Raw genomic sequence first — 11202 nt, forward strand, 5'->3', positions numbered from 1 at the left:
ACCCCTCAAGGACATCCTCTCTCTCCAGCACTGCAATATTTTCCTTAATCAATACTGCCATGCCCCCCACTTCCTTTTTTTTCCTTCCCTATCTTTCCTGAACACGTTGTATCCAGGAGACCAAAACTGTGCACAATGTTCCAAGTGTGGTCTAACCAAGGTTCTATACAAGTTTAGTATAACTTGTTTGTTTTTCAATTCTATCTCTCTCGAAATGAACCCTTTTGCTTGATTTGTCTTTTTTTATGGCCTTATAAACCTGTGTCGCTGCTTTTAGTGATTTGTGTATCTGCACCCCTAGATCCCTTCGCTCCTTTATCCCGTTGAGACTCTTATTATCCAAGCAGTATGTGGCCTCCTTATACTTCCTACCAAAATGCACCACCTCAAACTTATCTATATTGAAATTTATTTGCTAATTACACACCCATTCTGCAAGTTTGTTAATGTCCTCTCGCATTTTGTCGCATTCTTCCTGTGCATTAACTATACCCCCCAATTTGGTATCGTCTGCAAATTTTGAAATTGTACTTCTGATTCCCTTTTCTAGTGAATTTTTATATATATGTAATAGTGCTTCTGCTACCTCCTCCCTACTTCTTTAATATTCGTGGATGCAATCCATCCGGACCAGGGATTTTATCCTTTCTAAGTTTGATTAGTTTATCAATTATCTCCCCCCTTTCGATCTTAAATGTCTTAATATCTTTTTTGATCTCTTCTTCTAATATCCTGCCCACCTGGTGAGTCTCCCTGGTAAATACGGAGGCAAAGTAACTCGTCAATATTTCTGCCATTTCGCTGTCGTTACCTGTGAATTTCTCTTGTGCATCCCTTAGTGGCCCTATCCCTATCCTGATTTTTCTTTTGTTACTTATGTGTCTGCAGAATACTTTGTTATTTCTTTTTATAATCCTCGATAATTTAATTTCGTAGTTCCTCTTTGCTGTCTTAAAAAAATGTTTGACTTCTTTCTTAACCTCTTTGTATTCCCTTTTGTCTTCCTCTCCTTTTTTGTCCATGTACTTAGTGTACGCCTTTTTCATTAGTTTCAATTTTACTCATATCTCTTTATTCATCCATGGTGTTTCATTATTGGCTAGTTTGTTCTTGCTTTTTAGAGGAATATATTTTTCCTGAACTCTATTGATTACCCTTTTAAATATTTCCCACTGCTGCTCTATCACTGTTTCCGTCAAAAATTGTTTCCAGTTTATTTGCCCTGGTTCCATTCTCATCCCCTCAAAATTAACTTTTTTCCAATCTATTACTTTGGTCTTTGTCTTACTTATGTTTTTTTCAATCATTATTTTAAAACTTAATATGTTATGATCGCTATTGCCTAGATGTTCCCCTATGCTTACTTCTCTTATTTGCTCTGGTTCATTTCCCATTACTAGATCCAGCAGTGATTCCTCTCTTGTTGGGCTTCTCACATATTGGGTGAGAAAGGAGTCCTGTACACACTGTAAAACTCCATTCCCCTTTTCTCCTTTCCCTAACTTTTCCTGCCAGTTTATTTGGGCGTAGTTGAAATCTCCCATGATTATTATTCAATTTTTTTTTTACTCATTTAATAAATTTGTCTGCATATTTCATCCTCTACTACCCTTCCACTGTAGAATATCCCTATTTATGTGGTCGATCCCTTCTTATCCTTCGTCTCAATCCATGTGGATTCTGTTTCTATCTTAATGTTACTTATGTCCCTTTTTTCTATTGCCATTATGGTGTCTCTAATTAGTACCGCTACCCTACCCCTTCTTCCTCCCTTATCCTTTCCAAATACATTATATCCTGCAATATTTAACTGCCAGTCCTGTTCCTTATGCAGCCATGTTTCAGCTATCCCTACCACATCTATGAATTATTGCCTCCAGTTCCCCCATTTTGTTTTGGATGCTGTGCACATTGCTGTACAGGCAACTTAATTTGTTTTTTGTAATTGTTCCCCTGACTTTGCTTTTAAACAGTCATTTTATAATTATGTTCTATAACTGTATTTGTTCCCTGACCATTTATGTTACCCTTATTCCTTTCAGAAGTATCTAAAATAGAAACTCCAAGATCATCTTCTGCAGTGCCAACCCAACACACGACAAGAATGACAATAAACAACCTTACCTCAATTACCTTTCATGAGAGAGAAGTTCAATGAGTCACAAATCTAAGAGCTGGAGTACAAGATTCAACCATATACATTTTAGCTTCCAGCTCCTTTATAAGTGCTGCATAAAGCACTAGGTCAAAAGCCTTAAAAACAATGTCAAAAGTAGAGAGGTAAGTTGCAAGACTTCGTTTAGTTGTTTCCATGGTTACAGGCTTCAGCTAGAAACCAAACCACATAATTCAAACAGAAACAATGCCAATATATATAATAAAATCTACATGCACACACATACCATGGCATTGCACAGGGGAATTAAGACAATGGGGAAGGCAGATGGGGAGGCTAGAAGTGAGGGGAAGAGTAAAAGGAGTAAAAATAAATAGTTTTCTCGGGTTTCTGTGGCTCTAATGCTGAAGTTACAGCAGACAAGTGGGAGAACCCCAGCAGAAATTCACCTCCACAATCTAGAGACCACACAGTGGCCCAGTATGGGCCTCCGACTGAGGAAAAATCTAAATATATTAAAAACAGGGCTGCATTTAAACAATGCTGAACTGAGATGAGAAACCAGTAAGTAGTTCAGAGAGTCGAAATCCAACATGGTGGATAGTTAGTTGCTGCTTAGAGGAGTGGAAAAAAAAAAGTGCTCTGCAGTGTCACCCAACCTTCCCCCTCCCTAACCCCAACAACCGTCCTGTAAGCCCCGAGTAAAGGGAGCAATCTTCTAAAAATGTCACAAAACAAATCCTGGTGGTCTTTGGGAGTCCAGTCCACTCCAGTGGCCAGGATCTCAGCAATGGGCCCCACATACGCTCTCGCAGAGGCCGGTATGCCTTCACTCACCTCAGTATAGCAGTCACCACAAAAAATGATGGGTCCCGACTGTGGGTCAGGAGTGGGAACTCTTGGCTTAGGGAGCCCCTTACGAATCACTGAGGAAACTCCTGGAACTAGCAGAAATCTGAGGAGACCGGGTCTCCACTGGTCTACCTCTGGATTGACGGTGGGAAACCGGCGAATCCCCCATGGGATTTCAGGACAGAAAACTTTTATGGGTCAGTTTAACACGAGTTGTTTTCTTTTAATTATTTAAATCAAGTATAATTTAAATACAGGTACAAAAAAAAGTTATGTGCAGCAGCTATCCTGAAAAATAAAAATAAATAGAATTCAAGGTTCAAACAATCAGAGCCATTGTTATTAATCCATCAACTTAGACTGCAAGAACATAAGAACATAAGAAATAGGAGCAGGAGTAGGCCATACGGCTCCTCGAGCCTGCTCCGCCATTCATTAAGATCATGGCTGATCTTTGACCTGGGCAAAGTGCTGGAAGTGACGTGGATCAAACCACCTTCAAACCCAGAAAAGATCAGTCACCCCCACTGTAGTTAAATTCTCCCTTCAAAATGGGCACTGCACACTTATTGGTTTTATAAAGCATGGTTCTTTAACTTTATAACAATATTTGATGCATCTTTCAATTTTCAGAACTTTGAGCTCAGCCTGTCCCTTTCACATGTTATTTAAAGCATCTTCAAAAGATATGTTCCAGAATAGCTGTTAATCCATTACTGATGAAATTCATTGATTTGTTCATTTTTCAGATACGTTTAACATTCTTGAATATTCTACAAATAGTAACCAGATGTAAACACCACCTTAAATCAAGTACAACCTACACACTATTCCTGTTCAATTTTCACAAATTATTAATTTACTTTGATAAATTTATCAAGATTAATTAATTCTGTGCTTTAAGAACACAAAAAAAAAATAGCTGTTTATGTAGCAGCAGTGTGTATAGAATTACATAGAATTTTACAGCACAGAAACAGGCCATTTGGCTCAACAGGTCTATGCCGGTGTTTATACTCCACACATACCTCCTCCCACCTTACTTCATCTCACCCTACCAACATACCCTTCTATTTCTTCTCCTTCATGTACTTATCTAGCTTTCCCTTAAAGGCATCTGTATTAATCACCTCAACCACTCCATGTGGTACCGAGTTTCACATTCTCACTACTCTCCGAGTAAAGAAGTTTCTCCTGAATTCCTTATTGGATTTATTAGTGGCTATCTTATATTCATGGCCCCCAATTTTGGACTCGCCCATAAGTGGAAACATCTTCTCAACGACTACCCTATCAAACCCCTTCTTAATATCAAAGACCTCTATCAGATCACCTTTTAGTCTTCTCTTTTCTAGAGAAAAGAGCTGTAGCCTGTTCAGTCTTTCCTGATAGTTGTACCCTCTGTGTTCTGGTATCATCCTTGTAAATCTTTTGTCAGTGCCTCTATATCCTTTTTGAAAAATGGAGACCAGATCTGTGTACAGCACTCCAAACATCGTCAAACCAAGGTTCTATACAAGTTTAACATAATTTCTCTGCTTTTGAATTCTATTCCTCTAGAAATGAACCCCAGTGCTTTTTTTCCCACTTTTTATGGCTTTGTTAATCTGTGTTGCTACTTTTAATGATTTGTGAATCTGTGTCCCTAGATTCCTTTAAGCCTCTGCCCCATTTAGACTCTTACTTTCTAAGGAGAAGGTGACCTCCTTATTCCTCCTACCAAAATGCACCACCTCACACTCATCTATATTGAAATTCATTTGTCATTTAAATGCCCATTCTGCAAGTTTGTTAATGTCTTGTATTTTGTCACAGTCTTGCTCAGTATTAACTATATCCCCCGATTTGGTGTCATCCGAAAATTTTGATATTGTACTTCTGATTCCCAAGTCCAAATCGTTTATATAAATGGTGAGCAACAGTGGTCCCAGCACTGATCCCTGAGGAACACCACTTCCCACCTTCCATCAGGCTCAGTAACTACCTGTTTTGTAGCCAGTTTCTTATCTGATTTGTTTCTTGTCCCCTGACTTCATATGCTCTGACCTTAGTCACGAGTCTACTATATGGTACCTTATCAAAGGTCCATGTATATTACATCCACTACATTATGCTTGTCTACTCTTTCTGTTGATATTAGGTAAGTGCTCTGCAGTGTCACCCAAACTTCCCCTTCCCCATTCTCAACAATTGTCCTGTAAGCCCCTGAGCAAGGGGAGCATTCTCCTAAAAAGGGCGACAGAGCAAATCCAGGGAACTATCGACCAGTTAGTTTAATGTCAGTGGTAGGAAAGATATTGGAATCTTTATTCAAACATGTAATAGAAAAACATTTAGAAACTGAAAATATAATAAAGAACAGTCAGCATGGAAAAGTCATGCTTGACAAACTTTATTGAATTCTTTGAAGAAGTAACAGAAAGAGTCAAACTCCTACCATTATTAAAAATCTATTTAAGGAAATTCTAAAGATAGATGACTCCTACAAATTAACTTGAAAATAATCAGATACAAGCCAATCTTGTAAAAGGATACAAGGAAACACGAGAAAAATGGGATTACTGTAGCTAGTTCTAGAAGAGCAAGCACCAACACAGGCATGATGGGTCAAATGTCCCCTTCTGTGCTCTAATGTCCAAGATTCTATGATTCTCCTAGAATCCTCTGATCAAAGCCCACAATAACTATCGAGTTCAGCAGAGTAGCAGCAATAGGGTTGAGTTGTGGAGAGTTTGGCGTATTCCTCTTACTTCCTACTGCCGCACAACTTTTGCAGAGCAGGGGACTTGCACCCAACACACAGCAGCAGCCCTAATCTCAGCCAATTTCCCAGGGCCAAGGTTAATACTATTTTGTTGGGCTCCTGGCAGTATTTTCACCACCATCAAGTCGCCTGCAAGTTGGCCCTTTTAAGTTTAACCCCTTTCCCCCGCTGCCTCAGCAATCCTGGATCCCAGGAACACAGCCAGCATCACTAAGGTGCAAATGACGGGAATTATGTCATATAACATACTCCCTTTTATTTGGGTGGACCTATTGTATTCCTGATTTCACTTCCAGTGGAAAATGTGGACGTGGCATCAGATTGAGGCAGGCTGGATCCCTGCTGAATTTCCTGTCCCCTCTCCACTACAGGGGAGACAGAGTAACTAACAATCAATGTAATCCTCAAGACTAAAAATATATACACACACATATACATGTATACCCATATTTACACAAATATATACACAAGATCATGGTGTCAGATTGCAGGTTTTACAGATCTGTTGACAGGTTAATGCCTTATGGCTTTAAAAACACTGCCACACGAAATATTGACTGAGGAAGGCAGCTGATTAAGGTAAGCCATTTCTACCAACTATTTTTTTTTGGGGGGGGTTCCTTTTCTAAATGCAAAAAGTTAAAAATAAGGTGGAGCTCTGAATCAACTAACTGTTGTGTATTATCAAGTGCAATGCAAACATTTAATTGAAGAAATGCAACAAGCTTCTCTCTTGGTAGAATAAACTATTACTTATATTATAAAAACATACACAAGATACAAATTTCTTCAGTTTTGAAGAATCAAATTTTGTGCAAATTATGCAGATTTTTGACTTTCCTTCTATCAATCAATTTTCAAACAATGGGTAAATATTATATAAATGTTCACAAATGATTTGGTTTAAAATTTTGAAATCATCAGTAACTAATTATCTTATGCTTAACTGACAATGCCTGGAACATAATAAATATTATCAATGCATAGTTTAAGTACCAGCAATCAAAGAATTAGAAAGCATGCACATTTTATTTACAGCAGCTAACACACTATATACAAGTCAAATCTACAGAAATGCAGTTATGCACAGGGAACAAAAGCGGAAGAAAGGATCTTAGCCGTGTACATACCATGAGCATCAAAGAAATCGTCTAGAAAAAGAAAGCAGCATGCAGAGTTCAATTAGATGTTAATGAACTGACAACAATGAGGTAATAAAAAGAACAAAGTATGTTAAATTTTCTGTACTTCCAACAGAGCACAGCAGGTACAAAGTAAAAGGAAATATATAAAGTCATGAAAAAACAAACAGTATGAGCTGTCGCACAAAGGTGTTTGGTTTGAACTATAAATCCAAAGTTTTTAAACAGTGCACATCAGAACACAACTAAGTATATGCAGAGATATATATTGATTCCTAGAGTGATTCTAACCTATAAAGCAAATTACTCATCTTTGATATGATCTTCCTCATTCTTTGATTTAATTCCATCCTCCACACAAAACAGATTATTCCATCATTCAAAAGGGGAATTCCACATGACATTGTTTTGAGTAAAGAGTTAACATTTTGAGCTAAAATCTTACAACACCCACATAGTTCCCTCTACTCTTTCGCTGCATAGATGCTTCTGCTCTGTTCTATTATCAATGCAGTTGGTCCAATACATGACATGGCAAGGTGCTGAACAAGTTAGCCAGTGCATCCCTTTGGTAATTAAAAATTATTGCATTGCCTTGAAGACTTTTCTGAAGAAAGGTTTAAATGGAGGACAGTTGTCATCTGAATTAAGTTCTACGAAGTCTTTGTGGATTCGCACTGAGCAACACTAACACTTACATGCTGTATCTGTGGGAGGCAACACACAACATTCTCAGTACTGACTGAGGTTTCAACTAAAGCCACAGCATCAACTAATCTACAACTTGTGCTAGGGCCTTAACTGGAACTCAGACAGTGGTGCCACTTAAAGCTTCCTTGCTGGAGGTCATGAGGGCATTGAGATTTTCACCCCCAATGACAGGGTCAAGATGGCACCAAATAGCGTGAAGACAACACTTCAATGCCTTTGAATTCGCAATCTTTTTGGTGTGAGCAAGATGAAGTTCATCAGTTCATGAGCAATTTTTATACCTTATTCTCCGCCACATGAAATAGAACTGATTTTTCAGCAGTCCATTTGGTTTAGCTTGATCAAAGGACCAGCTATGATAGCCTAAGTCCCTATCTGCCCTGGGGTGATGACATTCTTGGTTTTAGTTAAAGAAGGCTCTGAGATCTCATGGAAACCTTAGGGGATCACAGGGGAAGATCAATTGATACCACCTCAATACTGATGATCAACTCACAAATTCTTTTCATGGCAAGCTCTTCAAGACAACTGTGCATATCCTGCACATTCCTGAAAAATGTGCCAAAAGGAAAATAGCGGAAACTTCTTGTGGCAGTCTGTGGTAAGTAATATCAGTGGTAATAATATCTATTGACAGGGTGCGTGAAACCTGTGTACCAGCATTAACTCAAACAAGCTTTGAGGCAATCGAGACCAGAGCTCAAAAAAGGAATGATGTCAGCTGCAGCTGACCTAAAGCAAAGCAAATAACAAAATTAACTGATGCCTCAGATTGGAATATAATATTTGAGAAATCATGGTAAAAAAAGGGATTGGAGATGGCACATTTTCTGAGAAAAACATGGCAAGTGCTAAACCCAGAGAATCCATCCAAAAGGACAAAAGAAAAAAATAAGCAAACACTTTCTTGTGTCACAATAAGAACAAAGAGAAAAATAACTAATGACAGAACACAGCATTTTACTGCACAGGAGTTGGGAGAATCACCTGGAACTCAGTGTTTAACCCTTAAAAAGGACAGTGCCCTGTATCTTTTGCCCATTTGCAGTTTAGTATGTGACTGTATAATCCAGTGTTTGTGAAACGTAAAATGCAAGAGGAAGAATTGTAATTAAAATCCTCATTTATACTTTGGAATATAATCCTGTTACTAAATTAACACTGGTTTATAATAACAGATTAACAAGAGGAAGATTTAAAACAAAATAGTTTACATGCAGAGGAAAAATACCCAAATGAATGACAACTAGTGTCAATTCCATTCTGGTGAATACTTAAATGAATAATTTTGTTAGTTGAATTTATTATTTCTATCTGCAATCTACACCCATTGCGTTCATTCCTGTTATTGGTGTGTTCTTGCTGTTTTCCCCTTCACTAAAGACCATTTCTTAGATTGTACCTTTCACTATGTTTACTGTTCAGATTATACAATCATCTGCTGCATAATGTGTTGCATGACTCTCATTTCAAAAACAAACCAATTTACAGCAAACAAAATGAGTGCAAAACAGAAAATTCTGCATTATAACTGAAGACTGAAAATTTAGGAAACAGAACTAATGTTTTACTGTGAATTACTACAAAACGAGTAAAATGTCAAATCAATCAATAGGAATTAATTAAAAAGTGTAATTCCTAGCAAACGCGAATGCTTGAAGTTAAAGACATTTAACAGACCTCCAACTTCTCACTAGTCTCATTCTTCCTCCCATTTATGATTAAACCATCTTACCTTCAGGATCTTGGGCTAAACTCAGTGTTGTCAAGGTAACGAGTTTCAGTCCTACAGTCAACCACGTGAAGAACCATGGCAAAGGAATCATTTTCTTTCAATCTTCACCTGGTGTAAATCTGAAATTAAAAGATTACATCCTCAATTAAAACATGTTCAATCAGCAACCAATGAGAATGCTGCAAACTGCCAGTAGTGTCCTGAATGTTCTTTTCAACCTTAATGAAAACAGCATAGGAGTGAAACTATGATCCACATTCCATTAATTTGAATGAGCAGAAAATCACAGGCTACATTCCTATGATTTTGCGATATGTTCGTCCTGCAACTGCCACTCCCCAATGGGAGCAACAGATAACAAATCACGCCTCATAAGCGAAGTCATAGAAACCTCACTTTTCTGATTGGCATTATTTTAACACAACTGTTAACCTGTTGTCAACGTTGGTCTTAAAATAACGCAGATCAGAAAATCTAGGCTAGAATATATGTCAACAACTGCAAGAATTTTAACATGCAAACCAGTCTGGGATCTTGGGGATGATTAGAGAGATCCCAACACTTTTGCCTTGTGGTCACACAGAGGTACGGTTTCCAAAAGCAGAGCAAGTCTCCTGTGAATCAAAACCTGCAAAACTATGTGTGCAGTGAGTAGGATAGTGTGCAACGGGGCTAACAATTATTCTTTAATCAGATACACCACCAAAGACCATGTGGGATGCCCAAAAACTTCTCTTACCTAATTCAAAAGGTGATAAATACCATACTGTCACATCCATCAAAATCAGTAGGCAGGACCTCAATCTATCATCTCATTGGAAAGATAGCAACAACAACTTGCATTTATATAGCACCTTTAACATCCCAAGGTGCTTCACAGGAGCATTATTAAACAAAATTTAACACCAAGCCACTTAAGGAAATATTAGAATGGGTGTAGTAGGTTTTAAGGAGCATCTTAAAAGGAGGAGAGGTAGAGAGATAGAGGGGTTTTGGGAGGGAATTCCAGAGCTTAGGCCCTAGGCAGTTGGAGGCACAGTCGCCAATGGTGGAGCAATTAAATCGGGGATGCGCAAGAAGCCAGAATTGGAGGAGCACAGAAATCTCAGAGGGTTGTAGGGCTGGAGGAGTTACAGAGATGGGAGGCGGAAGGCCATGGAAGGTTTTGAAAACAAGGATGAGAATTTTAAAATCGAGGCTTTGCCGGACCGGGAGTCAACCTAGGTCAGTGAGGGCATGGGTGATGGGTGAAAGGGTGAATGGGACTTGTTGCGAGTTAGGATACAGGCATGCGAGTTTTGGATGAGTTCAAGTTTATGGAGGGTGGAAGAAGGCAGGCTGGCCAGGAGATCATTGGAATAGTCAAGTCTAGAGGTAACAAAGGCACGGATGAGGGTTTCAGCAGCAGATGCACTCTGACAATACAGCACTCCTTCAGCACTGGGCTGAAGTGTAAGCCTAGATTACGTACTTAAGTCTTGGAGCGGGGTTTGAACCCACAACATTCTGATTCAGAAGTAGGAATGCTATCAACGGAGGCAAGCTGTGCTTAAGTTATGGAGAGTCCATTATAGGGAAAAGTTTGTGAAAGAATTGTTTTTCTACTTTCATGCAATTTCTAATTATCAGTTATCTTAGCCTATCATGTCACTGAGCACCTCACTGTACTAATCTTTACTATATAGATATTATAATCAGTACAGAACAACACAAAACATATTGGGCTAGAAATTGGGCCATGTAGCGCACGTTGTTTCAGCGCTACTCGGCCCCCCGAAATGCCAAGATGGCACCTTGGCCGCACACGCATGTTTCCAGCATGACGTGTGCCGGACACCATCTTAGTATAACTATTAACGGGTGCGCAAGTACCAAACGCCGG

At 38.8% G+C, this 11202-nt stretch overlaps 1 protein-coding gene across 1 annotated transcript in view; it reads right to left on the reverse strand.

Moving 5' to 3' along the window:
* The window catches only part of pcdh15b (protocadherin-related 15b), a 591688-nt gene extending 582267 nt beyond the window's left edge, over positions 1-9421 (reverse strand). The window contains exon 1 of the mRNA XM_068002764.1: positions 9321-9421. Coding sequence (XP_067858865.1) covers positions 9321-9411 — 91 coding nt within the window. The 5' untranslated portion in view covers positions 9412-9421. The remainder of the gene's footprint in view (positions 1-9320) is intronic.
* Between the last annotated feature and the right edge of the window lie 1781 nt (positions 9422-11202).

Source organism: Heptranchias perlo, chromosome 21 (genome assembly GCF_035084215.1).
Source record: "Heptranchias perlo isolate sHepPer1 chromosome 21, sHepPer1.hap1, whole genome shotgun sequence".
Classification (NCBI taxonomy): Eukaryota; Metazoa; Chordata; class Chondrichthyes; order Hexanchiformes; family Hexanchidae; genus Heptranchias; species Heptranchias perlo.